Source organism: Tubulanus polymorphus, chromosome 2, assembly GCF_964204645.1.
Source record: "Tubulanus polymorphus chromosome 2, tnTubPoly1.2, whole genome shotgun sequence".
Taxonomy (NCBI): domain Eukaryota; kingdom Metazoa; phylum Nemertea; class Palaeonemertea; order Tubulaniformes; family Tubulanidae; genus Tubulanus; species Tubulanus polymorphus.
In genome coordinates this window covers 28,100,596-28,126,606 of record NC_134026.1, presented here as the reverse complement: position 1 = coordinate 28,126,606, position 26,011 = coordinate 28,100,596, and the positions used below count along the sequence as shown (strand labels likewise).

Below are 26,011 nucleotides of genomic sequence, written 5' to 3'. Positions count from 1 at the left end.
CCGGATTCGATCTTTTCGCTGCATCGGATCTCACATTGCGGCGACATTCACCTATTCCCGTGCATTCATCGAACCGTGTCCTGACCTCGACCTGTCTATTTCATTCTCGAAATCATGTATAGGCCAACCACCAACCACCTGTGCAACAACGTAAGAAAGATCACACTGTAGGCTCTAATAGTGTGGTTGTTTTTATTATCAGTTAGGCCCCTAACGTTCGTTATCGCTTTTGGCTAGGTACTAATTAGACGATGAAAGGCCTAAGCTAAGAAGATTAAGTATGTTAACAACTGGTTAATGTTGTCGTTGACGTTGTTCAGACTTAAATGAATGAATGTCGAAGACCAAAGACATGCCAGCAGAGGCAGAGCTTTGAGTTTCAATATTATGAGTGGTATCGCAGGCGCGATGGAAGCAATTTTTGAATGCCGTGGCCAAAAGTAGGCCTACCAATTTTGGACAGGTTCTAAATATTGCCGCGGCGAATTTACTTAATTTCTTCAAAAGCTTGTATTAAAAAAAAAAACGTCATTCAGTAAATTATTGCCGCGGCTTTCGCCGCTGCAGTCGTATATTTGTGAATTTTGTGTAGTAGCCTACTTGTGTATTTTACAGTACTTGCGTATTTTAGGTTCATAGTCTTTCTTAAAACTACACTATAACTATAAGAAGAGACCAGTTAGAAGTTGTCGCTGTATGGGGTAAATGAACATGTATGATGATGATGGCCGCATTAGATGATGGATTTAATGGCATACCAGGGAATGCAGGGTTTCCCGTCATTGGGGACAAATCTTATGAATATTATGCCGATCCGGTCGACTTTGTCGAAACTAAAATCAATGAACATCAATCGCGGGTTTTTGTATCACGTATTCTGAATAAACCGACTGTGTTCGTCGGGTCTAATACAGTTGCTAGGGAACTTCTAAGCGGTAAGTAGATGCCGTTAGTTATAGATATCACTGTTGTTCGGTACCAGTTATTTCTGATTAAGCAAATCTAAATAAGTATTCAATTTCAATAGAAAATCCCATAGTCCCTACCCAGAAAGAAAATCAAGTCTGAAAAGGTTTCCTTAATTGATAAATTTTTTTTGACATCTTGACTAATTGAGCCTTATCAATCAGGAATACTGCAGTCCAAACATCGAAGATGAAATCATAAACTAATAGAAACCTTTTCAGGCTTGTTTTCCTTTCCAAGTTTGGGATTTTCTTTATTATTTTCCTTACAACACTGAGTGTTTCATCAATAATTGGACCATTTTATTCAAATAGATCAAACAGATAATCTGGAGCTGGGTTATAAATCATTAATGGGCGAAATCTTCGGACAAAATATCCTATTTACAGAAGGTATAGTTAAGTTGTATCTCGATGATGTTGCAGGTTTTTCTTCAATTTGTGATTTCATTTTCAAAATATCATTGAACATGTTTTAAGGACCTGAAGCGCATAATCTACGTTTGTTGATGTCAAATCTTTTTTCACATGGAAAAATGTCCAACTTTCATTCAAAGATTGAGAGGTAGGACAAATACACTTGAATATCTCTCCATTGTATGTATATAAACATGATAAGTTACAAATTTCTCGTTTTTCCATAGCATAATACAGAAATCATTGGGTCAACTTACTAACACAGCTCAGATCAAGGTGTATGAGTTCTTTAAACGTATGATGACGGAGATTTGTTTAAGCGTTTTTCTTGATCTAGACTTTGAAGAATCTACTGAATTAGCATCGACAATTGTAAATCTTACCACAACTCACTGGCATGGTTAGTGTCAAACTAATTTATCTAATGTTTTACTGTTATTGGAATGACACTCACAAATACCTTTAACATATTTCTTCAGGTATAATTTCTGTCCCTTTAAATGTGAAATTACTTGGAATGGGTAAATCCACATTTGCAAAAGCTGTGCAAGCAAGGGTAAGTACCGGGTAGTCATCATGTGATTGGATTAAGGGCTGAAAAATTAAGACAGTAAAAATCTATGAATGTTTTTTTTTTAACTTCTAGGACAAGTTAATTCATATCATAGAGGAAAAGGTTCAGAATTCTGCTAAAGGGTTCTTGAAATTGATATTACCATCATCATTTCCAACAGAATCATCCATTGTCAACCATTTATTACTGCTCACATCAGCCTTGGTTCCAAAAGCATTTGCATCGATATTAACTTCATTTGTTATAGGATCTACTCTTGACTTGGATGTAAGAGACTGAATTTTACTACTACTTTTGCTACTGAAATATAGGCCTACAACAAGCAATCTGTAGTATTGATTATCTATTTTATTGTTACATATCAGGAGATTGAGTCTACTATGAAAAACATGCAGTCATCATCAGATTATCTTGAAAGTATTCTTCTAGAAACCATTAGACTGTGGCCTCCATTCGCTGCTGGCCGGCGCTTGATACGCAAGGTAGTAAAGTTGATGTTTGATATTTCAGCTTTCAAAACTTGCCCAAGACGTGACTTGATGTCTACTATCTTTTTACAGGATTTCGAAGTTCTTGGATATAAGTTCAGTAAAGGTTGGGCAGTAATGTATACAACTTATTCTATACACAGGGATCCATGTATATTCAGTCAACCAGAAAAATTTATTCCTGAACGGTGGATGACATGGTAGGTAATTACGAAGGCTCTACTGGGCCTCAGAAGTTGAGATAAAATCTAGGAAGTTTTTTTTGGAAATTTTGAATGGCTGTTTGTAAATATTGGGATTTTTTTTTCAGTAATAAAGATGACCGCGATAAGCTTGTAGCCTTTGGTAGTGGCGCGCGTGGATGTGTTGGTAAAAATTTCTCATGGGGAATCATCAAGGTAGTACAAATACTCACACATTGTCAATAAAGCTAAAAAAATATATACTGATTTACTCAATTATTCAACAGATGACTGCTGCCCTACTTGTGTCTAAATATACTTGGAAATTACCGGAAGGACAAGATCTCAAATATAAATGGTTGCCAGTATCGAGACCTAAGAATGACGTTATTGCCATTTTTCAAGTTGTTGAAGATCAAAACGCAAATACTGCTCCTGATGGAGATGATCAGTGAAATATTCATTGAAGTATGATTTCAGGGAATATCGGTGCATGTGCATTATTGTATGAATCAATCTTAGATCTTTCTAATCCATAGATTCTCTATTAGCTGTTTTATCTACAGAATATACGATACTATAGTGATATTCAGTTGTGCTTTGTGGTTACCCGGTATGTCACATGTAAAAAACTTGAGATTAATTTCTATAGAGATTCTAAATATTTGCCACTCGATAGAAGCCTTATCTACACCATAAAACGATTCCAGAGAAAGTGGTTTTTGGTTGCCACCCTTAAAGGAGATTTTGGTAACGCTTTCAGTGATTAGTGTAGACAGGGCTACAAACTTGAACAACTTATACTTCTATTGCATTAATTTCAATAACATAATTGATATCGTTATATATTTTCATATATTCTTTCATCTGTTACTGTATTTTCATATTCTCTTTATGATATATGATGTAGATCTGTGATCATATATTTATGTTATTTCTATGCATATTACCAGATGAATTACGTGTCCTGTTCATTATTGAATCTCGCTGCGTTTATATTATAAACATTTTTCACAGATCTGTACGTTAACACTTGTATCACTACAATAGGTTTTACAATAGGTTCTGTTGAGTAACTGAAAAATGATTTTTAGTTGAAATTAACTGTTTTACTATTCAATGACTCCTTAAGACATTATTTACAATAATTTTGTATTCATGTAGATATATCTGATGAATAATTGTTCTTCGAGTTCATCAAGTGTTTTATCGTGTTTTGCTGGTCATTAATCAACTCTATCCATTTGAGATAACCAATATTAGAATTGATTGAGTTATGCCGCCATGTTATTGTCTTAGATACTTAGTTTTATTTTATTTTGTGGTTTATTTTAGTATTTTATGAGGTTAATTCCCATACTTTGTGTTTTATTTTGTTTGCGTTTTTGTTATTGTGTTGTGTACTTCGCTATCCTACTACTATTACTCATGATACTATTGTGTATGAATGAGTTAATTGATGGCTACGTTTGAGGTGAAGATCCTTGGTGCCACAACTTTGAAACTTGATTTCTTGACATTTTATTCCCGATAAATATTAATGATACTGATAAGATCGAATACTAGATATATAGATAATAATGATATCGGAATACATGTGCAATTTTGATGTGACAAAAATCTAAACATATACAAGTTCGAATTTGACTGGTCGATGATAATTGAACTGTTATTGTTTATTGTACCACATTCCTCTTTTCCCCCATGTGGTATGGTATGATTATTGCATTTCTTGGCCCGAGTCCAGGTCTGAACAATTTTCTCAAGGTTTTTTAGGTGGTAAAGTCATTTGTAGAACTATGGAACAGAACTTCAGTTGTTAAAAAATGGCAGTACCTATTGTTTGGCAGTATTAATCATTTTGTTCCAAATAAAATGAAATCATTTTGTAATAAATTGTCTTTTGCTTCTTTTATTTTAATAAAATGTTTCAGTTGAATGAAAAGGCGATATGTTCTGAATGCATGCGTTTTGGCTGTTTTCTTCAATTTTTTTCATTATTCAATCAATTGACACAAATCGAGAGAGGAGATAGATTGAGAGGGGAGAGATGCATTTATCCGACGGGATATTCAGAGTAGCGCATTCTTCAAACGTTGTTGACACCGTATTCCGATAGATGGCGTCTGAATCAGTACGGGCCATTCCTACCCGCGCCGATAAGAACATTTTTTGGTCTTATCATTATCCAAATCCATGCTTGATTCCGGTACCTCTTTATTTGTTTTCAGTACTTTTTTTGCATTTCATTAAAGACTTTGAAAATGTTTGGCAATAAATGAACTGAAGTAAGTAATACAGTCTATGGAGAAATTGAGAAGGAGAATGGTTCAGGGACGCCGCCGAGCCATATCACTCTTGAACTATAATTGAACAACTTCGCATGAAAATATATACAAAATTTGATACGAAGATTATTTGAAATAATAGGCTTAATCATATTATAAAGTTTGTTCTACGTATCTAATCATGTGCTCTGCACCGGGTCGATTTAAAAAAGGACCCGAATGGTGTCCACCGCGTGTGACTATAGAAACTGCTCTAGACGTAGGGTCAAAAATAAATCGTCATATTTCACCGGTTTTACATTTCGAAATTTCACGAAACTTCGTCAGTTGATAGTTAACAACATCATCTTTACTATGAAACAAGTAGATAGATTCACAGGTATGAAACGTCTTAATTTCTAGCTCTAAAACAAAGTTTCATTTCATTTTCTGCAATTGACCTTAAGAAACCGCAATTTCGACACCGTTAAGTAATCTAAAATTTCGATTTGATTACATCGATTGATGGAGTAATATCTTTGCTGTCAGAATACGAAAATAATTTTCAGATTTAAGAGTGCTAACGCAAGAAATTAAACCTTTATCAGCATCATCCAGCACAAAATCTGCGTCGCTGAATTCAGCTGAGTAGAATCGTATGCTCTGCATCTAACAGCGGTACGTGCGCGTCGGCAATAGTTGAACATATACAGGCGCGTATCGGCGGGGTGGACATCACTCGAACAGTAAACCGTTAATAAAGCTCACGCGTTCTGATCTACGAGACTCGCATCAACTACCTTCAAATATGTCTGACGCCGAAGCCGCCGCTCCAGCCTCGCCCGCTAAGAAGGCCGTCGCTGCCAAGAAGACTGCGAAACCGAAGGCTCCAGCCGCTCATCCTCCATTCAACGTTATGGTGAAAGCCGCGATCACCGCATTGGGAGAGAAAACTGGTTCGTCGCTGGCTGCCATCAAGAAGCACATCGCTGGACAATTTAAAGTTGACATCGACCGTCAAGGTGTCTTTATCCGTAAAGAACTGAAGTCCGGACTCGTCAAGGGAACTTACGTTCGTTACATGAACAAAGGTCAAGGCGCGTCGGGGCGTTTCAGATTGAGTCAGGAAGCAAAGAAAGAGGAGAAAACCGCAGCCAAACCGAAGAAAGTCGTGAAGAAACCAGTCGCCAAGAAGGTCACCAAACCTCAAGCAGCTAAACCGAAAGCGAAGAAGCCTGCCGCTAAGAAAGCCACCGCGAAGAAAGCCGCTAAAGCTTCGCCAAAAAAGAAGGCCGCAGCAGCCAAGCCTGCCGCTAAGAAAACCAAAACTCCAACCAAGAAGTCAGCAGCCAAACCGGCTAAGAAGAAGACTCCAGCGAAGAAAGCGGCTACCAAGAAAACTGCAGCCAAAAAGTAAATTTCAGCCTACGGCGTTCTTTTGAGGTCTAAATCGGTCCTTGTCAGGACCACCTTAAACTCCCAGAAAGAGCCAGTGTTTGACTCCTGCCTCGCTTTTAGAATGCTTCATCTACCCACAACATTCCACTTAAATCAACACCTACAGTTATCTCATCCAGACCAGTTTCTTTTCTATCGAAAAGTTTGCTATTTCTAGGCGCCATTTTGTGGAGATTCCCATTGTTGCGATTATTTTCACTCTTGAAACAAGTTTTGATGGAAAATCTCGGCTATATGATTAGATGTGCAGTCTCTTGCTTGATAACCTTGATTTATACATAATACGGGAAGTTAAATGCGGATTTTTGCCGATGATCCTCGGGGGGGGGGGGGGGGGGGTTGTTTAACGAACAATCGAGCGCAGTGACGGTGTGAAACCACGGACTGCATATTTTCACGCCACGGGCCTGAAGACTTCACTGGAGATCGATGTTTTTTATACATAAATATTTTCCTTCAATCCTCGATAAATCATTCATAATCCACTTAATAACTACTATATGTAGATGACGAACGAACATGGCAAAGAATCTATCATCCACATGAGCAACAAAATATACAAACAACTAATAGATATAATAATAGGATCAATTCATTTATTAGATGTACATACAATATTACAAATATACAACTTTGTTCCTTGATGTGCACTATGTAAGAGGTCATAGAAAGGTATTTCCATCTCAACTGATATGTCCACGGCATACGCAATGGTAAATAATATTTTTAGTCTATGTACACGAATATTACAAATGCATTCACCTAATTCATATTGGCGGTTGACAGTTGATCAACTGAAGACAGGTTTTAACATGATTAAGAAGCTAGAAGTATTTTTTTCTACCAGTCACACCATCGGAAACATTTTAACAACAAGGTAACAAAGTATGAACAGCAGTATAAATAAGGAATAATGACACACAATGTATGCATTCAAACAAAAATTATGAATTTTTGATTCAACTTAATTCAACATGAAAATGTTGATCTATTGTGATGAAGATAAAAATATCACAGACTTTGTAGTCTATGTGTACAAAGACTAGAACTGCTGCTGTTTTCACCAATTACAGACATAGGCTACAATACATAGATACTTGAACATCGCTAAAATCTCTTCAAATTCGTTAAATGCTGATGTCAACAGAAATAAACAAAATATTGCAGTTGTAGCCTAAATGCAAGTATCTAGATAAATCAAAATATTAATACCTCGTTCAGTGAAGGTAGTGCATTTTTGAAGAGAAGGAAATAAGACATATTAGTGACTTAATCTATATGATAACAATGTACAAATATGTTTACATATATTATAACTATAATTATTAATTAATCAGTTAAGATACTGTAGACTAATAATCCGGTAATCATTATAAATAAATTAAGACACTTCAATTCATACACATATTTTCATTGAAATACAAACAATTGTGGAATGCTTCGTTTGAAAGTTTCAGGACCAGATACAATAAAACAGTTCATACATATAACATGATACATCATGTCTGTAGGTAACATAATCTGTTGGGAAAAATTACTTCAATCATTTCAAAAACATGTGCAGAATCAACCTAATACCATTTCTCATTAAATAGATGTTAAATCAAAAATATATGTACCTTTAACTTCAGTATATTGGTTGTAGTATACATTGGTTAATTTAGCTGTATCAGAGGTTGATCAATTGAATGATCAAACAAAATATCTAGACGAATGTTTAACACAGTCTATTGTATTTTTCGAGTCCAAGTAAATAATGATGAAAGTCATAGAGATTTAGAATACGGTAGATGCTGTGTATCGGTGGTGAGCATCGATTATTTGGCTGTAAATGAACCTAATCCGGAGAAGGCTTGATCAGCTCGCTGTTGTAAAGTTGACGATTGACTCCTTGTCATTGTCATAGACATCATGCCACCAGTTTGTTGTACACCCATACCTGAAACATATATCATACTCGATTTAAGAGTGTGAATGATTCAGTTTTTAAAATGTTTTCTAAATATTTTCATTTCTAAATATCTTTTAAATATATAAACAAAATATACAAACATTAAAGAAGCATGAAAATATTCTCAAGAAATGAAAAGCAAGCTAAGCTGACAAATCCTTTCGAAATTAGAAAAAAATTTGCCCATTTTATGAAAATAATAATATTAACAATCAAGCAATTGGAATAGATTCAAAACTTATATAAGTTCATATACATACTTCCTTCAGGTTCACCGGTACAAGCTATGAATAATAAACGATACAGAAGACAAAATCTGCTAATAATTGATTGACTAAACAATATATCATCATTAGCGACTGCACATACCCATATTTGGAGCCATAAGTGGAGCACCTCCCGCCTGCATATTTAATTGTGACATCTGTTGAGTTAGTTGAGTAGCTGGCTGCTGCTGCTGCTGCTGTGATGGAATAGGTCCAGTTCCCATTGGAAACATCTGACTTTGCGGATACATATTTGGAGCAATTCCAGGTCCCATACCTGAATAAGATGGTAACAAGTACAAATACAATAGACTTAAACTTACGTAACGAAGGCTGTAATTCGAGGGAAAGAGGGATGCAAAAAAATATTCAATCTGAAGACGCCAAGCTTATTATTTCACTTTTAGAGTACAGTCTTGATGATTGTCTTCCACCATAAAAGTCCATGCTTATTCCTAATTATCCCATGCTACAGCCAGCATACAAGTCACAATAACTTATCAATTTGATCAATCATTTTGCTAAAATTAACCATCATTACCACACATTGACCATTCCTGTTTATAAATAGTTAAAACTTTTGTAACACATCCAGCTTCTAGCAGTATGATAGTGCAACAGGCATACATTTACAATCTTAATCACTAGTCACTTTTCACAATTTCACATAGAATATGTAACGCTTAGGAATCCTTTAGTAGTTAGAATGAAGAAAGAACACTGGTAGAATAGAGAAACATCGAATATATCAAATCAGTTTTAACTTATTACTATCTAACATTTGAATACAAGAAGAAGAAGAATCTAAAAGCTAAAATGGAATACTGGGAACCACCACTACCATCCATTTATTCAGATGAACAGTTCTTTCCAAAACCTAATCATGCTTTCCTCAGCCCATCAATCATTGTAATAAAGTGAGTAGTAATAAGTTAACGAAAAATTATTTCGTAAAAAACGGCAACAACTAACACATTCTTTGGTTAAAGACAGAGGCGTTGTAAATAGACCGCCAGCGAGATGACGGAGTCGAAACCGGAACCAATGACATACACGTATTGTGTTCTGTAAGAAAAGCCCAATGAATATCAGGTTAATAAAAGCTATTCTTAGTTAGCGAATACTAGTCATTCAAAAATAATAGAAGTTATAAGAGGGTTCAGGTACAGAGGGAGTTTGTAAGATTTCTGTGGGGGTTATTTAGCAGTTATTGAGAATATAAATCATATAAATGAGGTTTATAGATCACTTCATCCAATTCAAAAGCGTACATGATTTCGTTGATAATAGATAGATAAAAGAGAATATACCTGGAGATTGGTCAAAATTGGCAAAACCTTGAAAATCTGAAGAAAATTAAATGATCTGTGAGGTTTTGATAAGTTCTCATGCAAGATCTATAGCATTGAAGTTAAAATGTAGTATTGATATAAAGATATAAATCTAGAACGTTTATCTATACAAGATTAAAGATATATTGGAAAAGAATTCAACTAAAGATATAAAGATATTTCACACATAATCGTCTTAAAAATGAAAATCCTGCAAGTTCCTGAAAACATTGACTAGAAAATAAACCATGCAAACGTAATCTTATTAACATCGATTTACAGAAATAAATGAAAAATAGTGTAGTAGATAAGATCCAATTCCAGCATCACATCTCGTGCTACTATCATCCACAAAAAATATATATATCAATATAACAAGTACTGGAAACAGTGCGTAAAGCATCATATCCATGAAAATGAGGCATTAATCCAGTTAGTGCTGCTCCAGAATTTGTGAAATCGATAAAATATCCGTGATACTAACCTGGATACATCATACCCATGCCATAAATAGTTCCTTTAATTCATAAAATTAAACAAGATTGAAGAAAGTCAAAAATTGCGTGTCTCACAAAAACCTAAGGACTACCTAACCCGTTCCAAGTTCCAATTCTACCAGTGTGTGGGCTATAAATTATCAGTGACTTGAATTGAAAACATAAAGAAATAAAGGGTATAACAGTAATACCCTTACGAACACATGATCCATAGATTTACCTGCGAACTGTTGTTGCGAAGTCTGTTGTAGTTGGTTCATACTCGGCGCTGTTTGTTTTTGATATTTACTGGCCGGACTGAGGCTATCTAGACTTATATCGACTCCAACACCGGCCCAGGTATTATTGGAATTCGAAATTGACTGCAATGACAAAACATTTTTAAATCAGTACGCCGGATGACATCGCTTCAATCGATTTCATTTTACCGGAAACTAGGTTCTATCTTTACCTGTGGTATGTGTTGAGATTTCATAGGGGTAGCAGGAGCACTGGCAGATATAGGTGGCATCATACCCACAGTTGAAGTATTCGAAGACATCGGTTGCATCACTCCTACCGGTACGTTATTATTCGCTGTTGGTTGCATTACACCCATCATTCCCTGCGAAAAATTAAAACAAATAGTCTTAATGGAAAATACTGTTCGGAATTGGTTTCTAACCTTTTTGAATAGAATAGCATTACTTCAGATTTATTGCCAAATCTATGGGGAGTTCTTTTTCACGGCACACTTTAAGTGCTGATGAACCTTTTTTAAATGAAACAGGTGCTATGCTAATTCAGGTATTATCATTATCTCATTATAGAATCATACCGGCTGCTGTGGCTGTGAAACACCTATTCCCATCGGCACCTGACCCATAGGAGGGCTGCTGATCTGAGTAACACCTATTTGTGACATCGGTTGTTGACTAGACATCTAAAAACACCGATATACATACATTAAATATACACTTTAAACATTTACAGAACTACAAATAAGATTTCTTACCATCGGTTGTTGCGCCATAGGCATTTGTCCAGGCATCGACATCATACCAATCATCTGCCCATTCATATTCATCTGCATACCCATACCTATATTCATCGTAGGTTGCGTTTGAGAATGTGTAAGCACCGGTTGTGTTGACTGTAGAGGTTGCGCCGACAGTGGAGGTTGAATGTGATGAGACAACCCGGCTAATAGATCGACGGACGATGATCTAGTTATAGCGGCATTCGAGTTTCCACTGCTGCTTTGAAACGATGAGAAATCTCCGAAATCACCAGAGCTGAAAAACATTCAACGATCCCTTGAAAACTAATGATTTTATACATACAAATGAGAGCAGGCGTACATTAATGCTTAAGATGAGGTACCTTTGTTGGGTTTGAGGGTTGTTGAATTGAGAAAAATCACCAAAATTACTTGATGCTGCAAACATGAAAACAAACATAGGTTACATTTCAAGCGGTAATCAAAATTACAAAACAGTAGATTGATAGTTCAGGGTTCGTACACTTAAGAGCAACTCGAATTTCAGGGGTTTTCCTGGAATTGATTTTGCTCAAATTCCAGGACATCCAGGAATTCCAAGCCCGGTTTCATAGACTGAGTATCAAAGTTATCCCTAGGGGTAAATCCTCAATCTGGGTGACAACCACCATAGTAACAATGAGAAACCATGGTTATAACTGACAAATTTCAAAATGTTCCCAGGGACTATTTTTCTTCCACGTCTATGAAACCCAGTCCAGGTGTACAAACCCTGTAGTTAAGCAGATTGATACTCACAGTTTGAGGTTGATCGCTGGCGAGCATCAAAATTGGAAAAATCTGCAAACTGTCCATTGGCATTCGTTGAAGTGGTGCCAGCTTTTTGGAAATCAGAGAATAGATCTGGACTACTATTTGGGTGCGGCATTGTATCAATTAGACTCGGCCCTTCATTAGCAGATGTATTTTGACTCTGAAAATCAATAGTAAAATAAACAGTCAATATGACAAGTAGCTGGAAAAAATATGCCATGTTGTACTGGTTTGCCACTTACTTGCGTTTCTTTTCCAAAATTTGAAGCTGCACCGAGGTCAACTTTCTTTTTGGTCCGTCGATTAGTTATTTTTTCGGTTTTCGTAGTGTGAGTTCTTTCGATATGAGTGAACTCTTCATCATCGTGGAATTCATAATTCTTATCCTCTGGTTCATATACATCATTATCATCACTAGAAAATTCAATATAAATCTCATGAATTGATAATAAAGATTGAAGAGATCATATGAAATGTGTGGAAGTAACGTTTGGCATTTTTAACCACTGATTGATACTCGAAACAATTAGAAATATATCAAGGAAATTCTCTAAAACTCGAGAGGGAACCTGGAAAGGTTTTAATCGCTATCAGCTAAGTACAACAAATGCAATATCTCGGGTATCATACTAGTTTCAAGCAAAAAAATCAAAACTGCAACTTTCTACCAAGAGGCTCATGAACAAAACAGTATGATTTCATATAAAATGCAAAATGACCACTTGTCGCTTTTCATCTCTAGCAAATAGAATGATTCTTACGAAATAATTGTTCGAAAGAAATATTAGTAATATCTGTTCAGAGAATAATCTGAATATCCTGCAGAGCTAGCAGCAAAGAGGTAAGTAAATATTATAAAGAGAAATGTTAAACTAGTTAACATAGAGCTAGCAGACAAGCTGGCAAAAAGAACAACGGCAAAACTTTCTCAATAAGTATGTCATTGTACAATATAGCTAGATACATGCGAGAATATGAACTTAACAGCTTGAGACTGACATGCCTTCAAGAAGTGGATGTAAAATATTCTTGATTTCTCGATTTATTTCATACAGAATGAATATTTTTATTTCATACAAAATTTTCAATAATCTTCCGATATCCTTAATAAATACTATTGATTAAAAATCATACGAAGATCATCGAGTTCTTAATTGAATTCATTATGGCATGCATCAATTTTGTTTATCACATCAAATCAAAAATATCTCATATTGGAATTATTGATGTAGTCATTTAAAGCGAGAGGGACACTCATTGGTGATTACTATCAAAATTTTCAGTTTCATCCGTTAATTGGTTATCTGTAACTAAACTGTCTGCAAAATGAAATCATTGATTAACTTTCAGAAAAGGAAAGAAAAGGATAAACAAAATCAGAATGGAATGAGGAGTGCTGAATAGACATGCGGAGGTTCTGTTTGAGCCCATCACCAGACCCAGTTCCCACAATAGACTTGTCATAACTTACGGTGTTTCAACACTTGGGAATGCGTAATGGTGACCCATAGTGCTACAGGTTGCAGGCAAAGCAGAAAATAATAAAAATAGCTCAGTTAACATGTTAAGATACGATAGCCAAGTTACAAGAAATGTTATCACACTTTATTCTGATAAAGAAAAAAAACACAAGAGGTGAAATTGGTGTTTATGATTTATGAAAAGGTGAATTCTGTAACATGACTACACACCCAACCAATGCTGTTATAAACCTGGATCAATACAATACAGAGTACACCAAGCCTGTAGCCAGTGGGGATTCGGAGGAGTATCTTTCCAAGAGCCTTTTTTCAAAGATGCCATGAAATATACTTCAGAATGAGGAAGATGAAGATTCTTGATGAAGAAGGCATTAATAGGCGCTGTTTCATCAAAAAGGGGCAGCAATCACAATATGTAAATTTACTTTGTGCCATTCTTAGTCTTATATTCCCACAAAATTGCTCATATGGCTACATTTGTACATTTGGGCTCACCCTTAAAAAGCCCTGGCTACAGGCCTGTACACAGAAAAGGAAAATGGTAAGATATTAGTTCATCAACAGCATGCAGTCCAAACATACACAATAAATACACCCTCCAATTAACTGCACATGAAATGAAATGGGGATCCCCGCTAAAAAAGAAGCCTGTTGAAGGAAATCTAAGTGAGAAGTCTATACCTATTGGGTTTACAAACAAAAGATGTATTCATATACCGAAGTAACAGCTGTGATTCAGAATAATTAATTGACAGCTGATACTAAAGTAAAATATGTCGTTCCTTAAGTAATGTTATGTCAAATGCTGCTGGAATTCTATGTATATCTCAATACCATATAGAATAGTGCTGATACTGGTAGTTTGTTAAATATTGAGAATAAACTATTAGTATTTAGAAACAAAGAAAGATATCTCAATTTCCTCTCCAACATATGATACTTGATGCAATATATGCAAAAAATAATCAACAAAAAATTGAAAATGAAAATTACTGAAAATATCATTTTGTGAAAATTATAACTTCTAAACTAAAGAGTGGACATTCTGCCAATCTATTTCCCACCATGCTTCTGTTTTCATTGTTGTTAAAGACTGATCCCGAGTTAGATGCAAATACCTTTTCTTTGCCCACGGGGGAGAAGAACCAGAACCTGTCTGTTCCTCAGGTTGTGCAGAATATCTGTTGATAATAATGGGAAGATAAAACAAGACATTAGGGGGCATTCATGATGAACGATAAAACGATATAATATAGGATTGTTTTCCCCTTTTCATCGTTTTATACCAGACCCGTACATCCATCAAAAGTGAGATCTTAAAGGTTAGTGAATATACATGTAGAGCCCATTGTTATAATCATGCTATTTGGAACATGCAAACTGCTCTCAGTCACACTTTTATCAACAGCAGAAGATCAGCTAAAATTTGTGTATTGAAGCTCTGTAATGTAATCATTACGTTTGATGTTAATTCGATAGCAATAGAACGAGATGAAAAACTGAAAAATTAATGAGATTAAAAGAGAGAAGATCTACAAAAAAAATCAACTCTAATAAATTATTCGATGAATACGATCTTCGAAAAAACCAAATACAATACAAAAATTTCCTCAAAATAATCTTAGGCTATGTAATTCGTATTTTTATCACCGAATACAAATACGTGCTGAAAATAGACTTTCAGTGTGGTGTAAAACTGATTAAACAACAGTTCGCTGACAGTTATCTTTCCGATAGAATACAACAAGCTTACCTGTGATCAGATCCATCATCAAAACTTCGGCTTCGACTGTGCCATAGTTCTTTTACTTTATCTAAAGCTTCAACGGCTTTGGATTTGTTGCCTTTATCGAACTCGTCAAAATCATCTAATTTTGATTTTCGTCGAGGTTCTTCGTCATATCTATCACCTAAGAATTAAACGGGAAAAACAACTGTGAGTTGAGTACAACATACATTTTGCACGCTAACATTGGAAACGATTTGAAAGGGTGAAAGAATATTGTAAATAAGGAAAAAATTAGAAACTGAAATTACTGACATTTATCTAATCTACAATTAAATAAGCATTTGATTAACTTAGTACTTTGTTTTAAACGAGACTTCGATGAAGCGCGAAGTGAAAAAAACAACATTCAACTAACACGATAAAACATTCATAGAATAAAAAAGTGACAACAGAAATGAACTTCCAGAATACATTTGAATACAATAAGCCATGCACACGCATGTTGCAAATTCATTACCATGTTGAGTGAGGACAATTAGTATCAGTTGAGTTTTCCAAAGGGCAAATTACATACTAAGTATAAACTGATAAAACTTCTCTTTCTGTAGTCAGGAATTGATAAAATGTGCAAAAATCATATAGCATATATAATGATAAATGTCTTATTTGTTTTTAAGTGTGAAATGTGGTGATCTATCTAGTAAAACATACTGTGGTTGGTCACTGACCTAATCCTATTTGAAGCTGTAGTGGAGATGCTTTCAATAAAAACATAACGTATGTATACATATATTGTCATTTTCAAATTAGATCATTTCAAAACCACCACAGTGTTTCGAACAAAAAACTGAACCTAATGCGATGTAAAATCTATACCCTATTAAATGAGTAATGATGAATGATAAAGGTCTTGCAATACCAATCAATCAACATGGCGAAAATTATGCATACATGTACTTACTATAGCGATACGCCATTGATTCACCTGACAAGCCGACGTATTTATCTTTATTTTTCTTGGCTCGTTTACGTTCATCCCTCAATCGGTCGTCGTCTTGTATCAATTCGAGCAGATCTTTTCCTTTTTGTCGCACTGAAAACATTCAGGGAGGCATTCATTAAACTTTTCTCCGAGAAACACTGATATAATGAGAGTGATCACGTAAGCTTTCTCCAAACTCTGATCATTTTGTCATTTCCAATTTAATGGAATTAAACAGAAAATATACGGAATTATGAGTCTTACCATTAATGCCTTGGTCTTTGCCATTTTCATCGACGAATGTGTACGCTTCAAGTTGTCGCAAATCATAGATATGTTCTCTAGAGCTTGTAACAACACGCTCTGAACCGTTTCGCACCAAATGAGCCAAAAGTAATAATCCCTAAATATATAATAAATTTAGAAGTTTATCTTTAATAATAACTTGGTATAATGACAAGATAAACTACAATACTAGGTACAAACAGTAAATTTGTCAATATAAGTCAGGGCTTGGATTATAAACTATGATTGTTATAATTGTCCAAGTATAGTTTAATTCTATTTTTCACATTACGTTGTTTGTTTCTACGTTTGTTTCGACGTCCATTTGTCAAATTAAAAATTCCAAAAATAATGAAGGTCTTAGAAAAATCGGTGTTAATTAGCTTAGGGTCAGATTAGCCATGTAAGCCAATAATAAAATAAACTTTAACAAGAGATTTTCATAAACTTACTTTATAAACTCTGCGCCAGTTTTTCTTATTATCGTGTAACATACGTTTCCACAGCATACCCATCACTTCTGGAAAGTGTTCGTATGTAAACGTATATTGCGCAATCTCTTGCATGACGGTACCGGTCGGTCCCCAGGGATCGTCATTCGTAGCGTCTCGAACTTTTGCCTCGACTTCAGAATAGTTCATCACCACATTGGTGCTACAAATACATAGAATGATAACTGAGATGAGTTGATCTAACTATACTAGGGAGGTTATCTGTTCAAGACTTCTCTGTTAGCCTACAACTGTCGAATCTGCAAACTAACAGTAACAACAACTGGAGCGACTGCAGTTTTTAGGTGTCCTTTTTCCTCATCACACACTATTCTTTTAGTTTTAGCACCACTCTGACTGAGGTGACCTTAACTGCAGTTAGACCTTTACGCTAACATAGATTTCCAAACTATAAAGCGTAAGATGGCAGTAAACGGCTCTTCTTGTTAGTTTGTCTTTCAATCAAAACATTGATTTCCTTACTTAGCTGTCAAAAATTCTCTTGGTTCAAATCGAATTTCTACTTACACTTTGTCAGTGATTTCTCTAAGTTTCCACATAGTGAACAAATATTTCCTATATTCCCTTCAGGGACATTAACAGAAACAAATAATTCAGGGAATAAGCCGATGTCGAAAGATATTTGATTGATTTTGACACAACTGTCAAAGCTTCTGTAATGGCGTCTCCTGGTTACACCGGAAGTAACACGTTCAACGCCACCGAGTTCGAATCCCATAAATCCTTATCCATCTACCGTCCAAATCGTTTATTCTCATATCCTGGCAAGATCGCAGTCCAGAAAAAAATAACGACAAACAATAATATCGGCTCTACTAAATGTATAATTTCTTGATACTTTGATATTCTAATACAACACAAAACATGTACGGTATTTAAGGAATTTGAGGGAATAATACAAAAATACATGAATTATCGAAGATCTAAAAATTTGTTGGTTTGTCAAAATGGATGGTTCCTGGGTAAAATATTCACTTTGAAAATGGCAGTATTTAATAAACTGACTTCAAATCTAAATGCACACAATAAATGCACTAAATTTCACTTATTCAATAGTCATGCATGTTACACAACTTAAATAACTGTACTCGATATAAATACACTGGTAAATATAAAAATATTTGTATATTCATTATACAAAACATTAAAAAGACAAGTAAATGCTATGTATTTACACATTTTAAAACTATTTACAAGTACCGGTACAACTGACTCATTTTCCAGCCCGAGCCCACAAAGTCAAAACTTTTACCTTAGAGGCCATATTCGCAAACCTAATTATTGCTTTTATTTCATTTACATGTATAACCTTGACCCATGTTGATACTATTTATATTCACTCTTACTGCATGCAACTAGGTACATGTTCAATGTAGTACATCCTGTTTGATTGACAGATATATTCAGAACCAAACTACATTGCACTTATTTATAGTAAGACTGAGATAATTGCTTATTACATTACCAACAATTTACACAATTAGGCTGAAAAAAATTGATACCTTGTTTCTCCGCTCTGCTGAGCTTAAATGTTGACCCGGCCGGCCGCCTATCTACCCTATACATTACTTTTTTTTAAATCGTGATCAATTTTACCATAACAGACCTGGCCCGGCCGCTATAGAAATGAACTATTTATAAAATCATATTTTACAAAAATGACCCGGCCGCTGCAGAGAAACAAGGTATCATTTTTGTTTAGCCTTAATTACATAGTCCTGCACAGATATTGAACTGAAATATACACGCTTGTAATGCACCGATGATTTATTTTTTCCTGGATCGTGTAGTACGTTGAGCTACTGGAGATTTAGTGGCCACCGTTTCCTTCTTTGCACGCGCTGTTCGACTTCGCTTCTTTGGAGATTCCTCTTCCGATGTTTCAGCTAAGAAAAATATGAAATATGAAAACAACAGAAAAATAACAACTCTATCTATTTATCTTTCTACAACAAAACTTACCAACTGGTGAATTAGCCCTTTTTACGGCAGCTGATTTACCACGACGTCCAGTAGACTTGGTCTGGGCCGACTCTTCAACTGTTGTTTCTGGTTCTTCAGCAACAACCTTCTTTAAACGGCGCCCTCTGGTGGGTTTCGATGTAGTTTCCTCCTCTGCTGTTGTCTCAACAACGACAGCTTTACCACGCCTGGATTTAGGTTTGACTGGACTTAATTTTTCAACTGTTTCTACAACTTTAGCCTTTCTGCCTCGTGTTGGTTTGATTGGTGTTACTTTCTTTTCTGGAGAGGCTGGTGCTTCAGTGACCATAACAGCTTTACCACGTGTGGCTTTTGATTCAGCTGGTTCCTCCCTAGTTTCTACAACTTTGCCTCTACGACCTCGAGCTGGTTTAACAGGTGTTGGCTCAGCTGGTACCTCACCAGTTTCTACAGCTTTGCCTCTACGACCTCGAGCTGGTTTAACAGGTGTTGGCTCAGCTGGTACCTCACCAGTTTCTACAGCTTTGCCTCTACGACCTCGAGCTAATTTAACGGGTGTTGGTTCAGCTGGTTCCTCACTAGTTTCTACAGCTTTGCCTCTACGACCTCGAGCTGGTTTAATAGGTGTTGGTTCAGCTGGTTCCTCACTAGTTTCTACAGCTTTGCCTCTACGACCTCGAGCTGGTTTAATAGGTGTTGGTTCAGCTGGTTCCTCACTAGTTTCTACAACTTTGCCTCTACGACCTCGAGCTGGTTTAACAGGTGTTGGTTCAGCTGGTTCCTCACTAGTTTCTACAGCTTTGCCTTTACGGCCTCGAGCTGGTTTAACAGGTGTTGGCTCAGCTGGTACCTCACCAGTTTCTACAGCTTTGCCTTTACGGCCTCGAGCTGGTTTAACAGGTGTTGGCTCAGCTGGTACCTCACTAGTTTCTACAGCTTTGCCTCTACGACCTCGAGCTGGTTTAACAGGTGTTGGTTCAGCTGGTTCCTCACCAGTTTCTACAGCTTTGCCTCTACGACCTCGAGCTGGTTTAACAGGTGTTGGTTCAGCCGGTTCCTCACCAGTTTCTACAGCTTTGCCTCTACGACCTCGAGCTGGTTTAACAGGGGTTGGTTCAGCTGGTTCCTCACTAGTTTCTACAACTTTGCCTCTACGACCTCGAGCTGGTTTAACAGGTGTTGGTTTAGCCGGTTCCTCACTAGTTTCTACAGCTTTGCCTTTATGGCCTCGAGCTGGTTTGACAGGGGTTTGTTCAACTGGTTCTTCATCAGTAACAGCTTGGCTCTTTTGGCCACGGCAGCCTCTGGTCGGTTTCACTGTAGTTTCCTCCTGGACAGGCATCTCAACTGCTGCAGCCCTACCCCTTCTACTAGGTCTGGGTTTTACAGGAGATTTCTCTTCAGTTGCTACGGCTTTACCTCTTCGTCCTCTAGGTTTCACTGGTGATGGCTCAGTTTGAGAAGGCATATCAACATTTTCTGGAAGATTCAAGTTTTCCTGCACAACGACATTAGTGGCATCAGCATCCAGTTTCAGTATCTTTTTAACGGGAGATTGTTCAGCTGGTGTTGATGATTTTCGTTTCTGAGAAGAACCCTAAAAATACATTAGTTACATAGAGACTTAATTCAAATGACAGTTGAGTAATGACATATTTGACTGAGACTTTAAGTAAAACATACCTGAACTTGTATTGATGAATCAGCTTTGACAGGTGACTTAGCAGGACTTGGGATTTTCACGATCAACTTGTTCGGAGATTTGCTCTTGCGCCTCGGAGACTTGGAAGTAGATTTAGTCGGGGTTCGAATCTTCTTCGATGATTCAGGAGTCAACTTGACTTTTTTTGAACTGCTCATTCCGACATTGCTGTCACGCTTACGTTTCACCGGCGATGGTGACATAAACATTGTAGAAATAGCTTCCCCGTCTGGTGAAGATGGAATGACTCGAGTTCTTGGCGACGCAAACATTTTAGACAATGCCCCAGTTGCCGGCGACTGCAGAGGTTTTTTAGTTTTTGGTGTTGCAAACAGCCTATTGATGGCGCCTACGGTTGGAGATTTGGCTTCAGATTTTTGTCGCGGTGTCTTGAATAGTCGCTTAGTTCCTGAATAAACGATATCATCTTCCGGTTTCTTCTTCGTTGAAGAAACAGATGGAGAAACAATCATCTCACCAGGACTTTTCGGTGTATCCGGTATATCATCATACAGGGAATGATCTTCAGTAACCAATTTAGTTGCCGGAGTCTTCATCATATCCGTTAATCCAGTAAAACTGGTTTCTGCGTCGTCATTTGCATTCGCGTTCTAAAAAATTGAGTGAATAATAAATTCAAAGTATAAAATTCAACTGATAATATTTCAAATTACAGTCAGAGGGCTTGAATTAAGGAGAAAACAGCTTTTCTATGGCTTGTGCTTATTTCTAAACCTTGAGGTTCTAAGTCGGACTTACCAATGGTTGTTTTTGTCCTTTCTTAGGCAATGGTTTTGGAGTCTTCGCAATCTTTTTGCGGATGATTAACGTAACGGGTGACTCCGCATGTCCAGTGGTTTTTACTTCGTTCATGGCCATTTTAGTTCTTGGGGTCTTCGGCATGACCTGTGCAAAAAGAAGTCAAGTATTAGAATCCATACCAGGACCTGGATCGACATATACAAAATCTAGTTCTTCAAAACTTACACGAGATTTTTGTGCCGTCTTTTTGACAACTCTTGCAGCCTTTTGTTGGACATACTTTTTCTTCACAGTAACCGCCTTCTGAGCAGCCACTCCCTTTCGAACAATCTGCGACCACGATTGCTTTGGAGTCTTCGATTTGGCTGGAACTCGAGCCGGCGTTTTCTTGGCTGATGAAGTACGTATCTTTTTAGCAGATGCAGCATGCACGATGGACGCCTGCTTCTTCATCGCTGGCGTCAATTTTGGAGTCGCTGCTTTCCCGAGAATAGCTCTAACAGCCACAGCTTTCTTTATATCGATTGGTGGCGATTCGAAATCGGTTACTCCAGGACTTTTCCCTTTTGGTACCAAAGCTTTCAAGGCTTTCGGCGTAACTCGATTTTTTGGTGATTTCGAAGCGGTCTTAGCTTTCAAAATCTTCGGAATGGAAGCGGGACCGTCTACTTTGTCGATCGCCGACATACTTTTTCTTGTTTTCTTCGTGACTTTCGACTTAGTATTTTCATTGGGAAGAGGAGCTGACTTCCTTCTGTTCGCTTTCCCGCTGCCGATTGATGGCCGACCACGTGCAGTTTTTGTCGTTACTTTACTGGCAATCACCTTTTTCTTCGTAGAGGTTTTACGACTTGAAGCTGGTGTTTTCTTAGGCGTTGGCGTCTTAGCTGCAGCCCTAACTTTAGGAGATTGATTTTTCGGGCTCTTCGGTTTATCCGGTGTCTTCGTAATTGGAGAATCTTTTGATTTGAGTGATTTTTTGGGAGATGTTTTTGGTGTAGACTTGGGTGACTTTCTATTTGGTGATTTAACTGGAGTTGATTTTTCAGATGTTTTTGGTGTAGTCTTGGGTGACTTTCTACTGTTGGGTGATTTACTCGGAGTTGACTTTTTAGGGGTCTTCGCGGCTGGGGAAGAACTCGATGCCTGTGGTGACTTTACCGATATTGCCGGTGTTCCCTTTGGAGTTTTCAAATTCGATTTCTTAGGAGTTTTAGATTGCGGCGAACTTGTTGGTGTTGTTTTACTCGCGGGCGATTTCCTCTTTGAAGATGCCGGACTTTCTTCACGTATCATTGTGTGCTGCGGAACTGCCACCGAATGCCTTTTATTTTTCTTCATCAGAGGAGTAGAGGTAGGTTGCACGCCTAACGAACGCCGTGGAACTGATCCCCTTTTAACCGGTGTCAAAGGGGGTAAAGCCTTGTCGAACTGCTCAGGACTTAACTGCGGTCCAAAGAAAACTCTTCCACGTTTGTTCGCTACTGGAGATGTTACTGTTGTGTCGGGAGTTTTACGTTTCTGACTTCGTCCACTGCTACCTCGCATAGACAGTTTCTTCTTTGCACTTTGAGGGGTTGAAGGTTTTGGGCTCTCAGATTCATCTAACTCTTCAACAGGATCAGACTCTCGGCGAAGCTTCGTAATGCCAGTTTTCAATGGTGTTTTTGATGGAGCTCGGGGACTACCAAATGGCGACATCTAAAATAGAACCATTAGATACATTTTTCACCTAGCACTCATTTGTAAAGCATATCTTTTTCCAGTCACAGGCAAGTGCATAACTTGTATTGTATGATTCAACCCAAATTCCAATTACCTTTTTTCCAGATTGGCCTTTTCGATACGCTTCACCCACAGCTGGAGATGAAGCTACACTAGCTATCATTGCAGTAGTATTAGAAGCCGGCGGCTGAGAGAGCGACTTTCTCGGTGATCTGGCAGTTTTCTTTAGTCCAGTTGGAGACAATGAACGTGACCTTTTTGCAGGGGAAGCCACTGGCGATACAGAGTGAATCTTCTTTGCCGATTGTACACCAACTGAAAATAAAACACCCAGTGTTAATAGTAAGTAGGCATACATCATCTTTTACAACTGATTCGACTTAAATCATATATTTACCAGGTTTGGGTGGCTTAGCTTTAGGTGTGAGAATCTTTATCTTGCCAGGGGTTTTACGGGCTACCTGCGGAGAACTAAGTTGTTCTGATTTACGTCCTGGTGTTTTCGATGGAGAAAGCGTTTTAGGGTCTGTTCGTTGAGCAATCTGAGGAGTCAACAGCTTTTGTTTCGGCGTCAAAACCTTGTGAGGAGTCGGATCATTCACCGGCGTTGTTGTTTTTGTCGGCGTTTGATACTTCTTTTTCGGTGTCAAAATCTTTGTGCTGGATGTCGAATCACCTGTATGTTCGACTATTGATGATGTAATCGGCGCACCTTCTGGTTGCACGAAGGGCATCACTTTTTGAATGGGTACAGATTTCACAGGCGATACTGTCTTCGTTTGCACATTTGCAGATTTTGCCTTGAATTAAGAATACAATTGTCAGTTTAAGTTAATGAGAGATAGAAATGCTCTGATGATTGATAACTTACAAGAGGTGTTAATACTTTAGTGGGAGTTGAAATCTTTACGGGAGTGCCTTTCGTGGGACTGTTTCGATACGGCGATCCAGGGGGGAATTCAAACCGGAAACTGCGATCGATAGTAAAAACATCTTTATGATTTAACTTGTTCGTATTATTAGGGAGAATCTTTCCGTTGATTAAAGTCGGGTTGACATTACTAAGATTAGTTAAGAAAACCTGAAATTCAAAATAATGCTTTACGTTACTAATAAAACGGAGCATGTAAGTTTTTAGTTATTTTTTCAACAAATCGAGTGAACTTTACCTCTCCGTTTTGATTAACTTCAAGACGGCAATGTTTATCAGAAACATTGGGAAGTTGAATGCGAATATCGCACTCTTCAGCCCTACAAAATCAAAATGAAGAAAATTCAGCTGTTTAGCTAGAGATGAATGAAATAAGTTCTCTATTATGTCTTCTTCAAGGCGATATTGCTCACCTTCCAAACAGACACGAAGTTGCAGTCAGGGGATAATTAGTTCCATCACCACCACCTTTCTTCTTAATAATAACAATTTTTCCGTACAATGTTGCCATTTTTATTTATTCTAAAAAAAGAGATAACATTGCTTAGCATGTTTAGCAGGTAAAGGGTTCAAAATTCATGGGTCCAAAATTCAATTCCATTCCACATTTGGACAACAACACACAATTGCGCAATGTTTATTGTTTTTAAACAGCTTTTGACATCAGATAGATATCCTTCAGCTGTGTTCTATTAAAATGATTTATGGATTTATTCACTGTAAGCGTTTTTATCAACACCCAAAACAAACGAATACGAAAAAAATTACAAAATGCAAGATAAGTTCAACCACGGCATGAATTTAAATTTGTATTGATATTTGATTTTTTCATGTTTTGAGAATTAATCGCTAGAATAAAGATCAAAATCAGAAAACTGAGAAGTTTGTGACGGCTCACCTGAATTAAAGATTATTCCACAGTTACAATATATTAAATTATGGTAACTAAATATAGTCACCATTTACAATAAGATTGTAAAACAAATTTACAAAAGGATTAATAACGTTTCCACTGCCGCCGCCATTCGCGCTGAATCTTGAAATGCCCAATTACACTTTTTGTATATCGAGCGGATGAATATAGTCCCTCAATGTTTGCCATTTTAATACCATTTTCTCTGATTCTAGCATAATCTTTTAACCTTAAATAGTGTTTATTTATTTTCATAGTATATCGAGAAGTCGTTTTTCGTACAAAAATATGTTATATCAAATAATCTCTTATATGAGTATTAATACAAACAGTAAATTTTAAATTTACCAGTCAAACTCGCTTCCCTGAGGTGGAGCTAAACTCGCTTCTCTGAGGTAGCTTCATATTTTGCTGTTCTGAGGTCTTGTTTTATATCAATGAACGTATTATTCCTATGATATTGATAAAGATATTAATCTTAACATTTAAAAATTTGAAATATATTAGAGTTTGATTTGAGATGGGAACTTGCAAGGTATCAGATTTGAGAATAAAGTCAATTGAATTTCATTTTCGGTTGAATAGACACTGTGGATCGTTGGGAAAATTTAAACAGAAAATTTATTCGTAGCGAAGAAAAAATAACATTGACAAAGCCAAAGGTAGAAATAAACATCTAAATTATGATATCCAAATAAGATTTTAATGCATTAAGTAAGTCACAGTGTGATATTGCATTCGCACAAATTATGTAGTTCAACAAACCTGAAGAAAATGAAAGAAATTTTGGCAACAAAAAACAGTTTTTTGTGATTATTTTGAAGAATGAAAATCGACTGGGTGTACACCATCCCTCC

General features: G+C 36.8%; 4 protein-coding genes across 9 annotated transcripts; 2 read left to right on the top strand and 2 right to left on the bottom strand.

Moving 5' to 3' along the window:
- Positions 1-89: 89 nt before the first annotated feature.
- Positions 90-3,460, top strand: LOC141899860 (putative cytochrome P450 120). The gene is made up of 11 exons (XM_074786440.1): positions 90-150; positions 632-935; positions 1,281-1,358; positions 1,446-1,530; positions 1,610-1,782; positions 1,862-1,938; positions 2,029-2,223; positions 2,322-2,438; positions 2,517-2,644; positions 2,755-2,842; positions 2,914-3,460. Exons 2-11 carry the CDS (start codon positions 716-718, stop codon positions 3,079-3,081), a joined length of 1,329 nt encoding a protein of 442 aa, XP_074642541.1. The 5' UTR covers positions 90-150; positions 632-715; the 3' UTR covers positions 3,082-3,460.
- Positions 3,461-5,701: 2,241 nt separating this feature from the next.
- LOC141900498 (uncharacterized) lies at positions 5,702-6,310 on the top strand. The gene has a single exon (XM_074787418.1). It carries the CDS (start codon positions 5,702-5,704, stop codon positions 6,308-6,310), a length of 609 nt encoding a protein of 202 aa, XP_074643519.1.
- Positions 6,311-6,934: 624 nt separating this feature from the next.
- LOC141899306 (uncharacterized) lies at positions 6,935-17,845 on the bottom strand. Of its 6 annotated transcripts, XM_074785528.1 has the most exons (18): positions 17,685-17,845; positions 17,118-17,319; positions 16,645-16,783; positions 16,360-16,491; positions 15,423-15,579; positions 14,788-14,850; positions 13,660-13,701; positions 12,431-12,602; positions 12,174-12,348; positions 11,759-11,813; positions 11,391-11,670; positions 11,214-11,318; positions 10,848-11,000; positions 10,617-10,758; positions 9,879-9,914; positions 8,672-8,845; positions 8,563-8,586; positions 6,935-8,290 (listed from the first exon to the last, which is right to left on the bottom strand). In XM_074785528.1, exons 1-18 carry the CDS (start codon positions 17,714-17,716, stop codon positions 8,169-8,171), a joined length of 2,205 nt encoding a protein of 734 aa, XP_074641629.1. In that variant the 5' UTR covers positions 17,717-17,845; the 3' UTR covers positions 6,935-8,168. The 6 variants fall into 6 exon arrangements, with proteins under 6 accessions (XP_074641629.1, XP_074641630.1, XP_074641631.1 ...); XM_074785529.1 differs by lacking the exon at positions 8,563-8,586; XM_074785530.1 differs by lacking the exon at positions 9,879-9,914.
- A 207-nt stretch (positions 17,846-18,052) lies between these two features.
- LOC141899563 (uncharacterized) lies at positions 18,053-25,273 on the bottom strand. The gene is made up of 11 exons (XM_074785937.1): positions 25,140-25,273; positions 24,655-24,763; positions 24,480-24,561; positions 24,182-24,391; positions 23,708-24,110; positions 23,405-23,625; positions 21,811-23,286; positions 21,583-21,729; positions 20,805-21,434; positions 19,140-20,718; positions 18,053-19,063 (listed from the first exon to the last, which is right to left on the bottom strand). The coding sequence occupies exons 2-11, from the start codon at positions 24,750-24,752 to the stop codon at positions 18,945-18,947; spliced, it is 4,965 nt and encodes a 1,654-aa protein (XP_074642038.1). The 5' UTR covers positions 24,753-24,763; positions 25,140-25,273; the 3' UTR covers positions 18,053-18,944.
- Positions 25,274-26,011: the final 738 nt, after the last annotated feature.

Excerpts from the sequence above, each read along its gene's own strand:
- LOC141899860 (XM_074786440.1), top strand. The coding sequence starts at position 716 with ATGATGATGATGGCCGCATTAGATGATGGATTTAATGGCATACCAGGG. Across the intron at positions 1,783-1,861 it reads TACCACAACTCACTGGCATG|GTATAATTTCTGTCCCTTTA; the intron begins GTTAGTGTCAAA and ends ATATTTCTTCAG. Across the intron at positions 2,645-2,754 it reads CCTGAACGGTGGATGACATG|TAATAAAGATGACCGCGATA; the intron begins GTAGGTAATTAC and ends TTTTTTTTTCAG.
- LOC141899563 (XM_074785937.1), bottom strand. The coding sequence starts at position 24,752 with ATGGCAACATTGTACGGAAAAATTGTTATTATTAAGAAGAAAGGTGGT. Across the intron at positions 21,730-21,810 it reads AGACGGCACAAAAATCTCGT|GTCATGCCGAAGACCCCAAG; the intron begins GTAAGTTTTGAA and ends CTTTTTGCACAG. Across the intron at positions 19,064-19,139 it reads AAGGGCTAATTCACCAGTTG|CTGAAACATCGGAAGAGGAA; the intron begins GTAAGTTTTGTT and ends TATTTTTCTTAG.
- LOC141899306 (XM_074785528.1), bottom strand. The coding sequence starts at position 17,716 with ATGTGGAAACTTAGAGAAATCACTGACAAAGT. Across the intron at positions 16,492-16,644 it reads CAAAGACCAAGGCATTAATG|TGCGACAAAAAGGAAAAGAT; the intron begins GTAAGACTCATA and ends GAATGTTTTCAG. Across the intron at positions 12,349-12,430 it reads ATTTTGGAAAAGAAACGCAA|AGTCAAAATACATCTGCTAA; the intron begins GTAAGTGGCAAA and ends ATTGATTTTCAG.
- LOC141900498 (XM_074787418.1), top strand. The coding sequence starts at position 5,702 with ATGTCTGACGCCGAAGCCGCCGCTCCAGCCTCGCCCGCTAAGAAGGCC.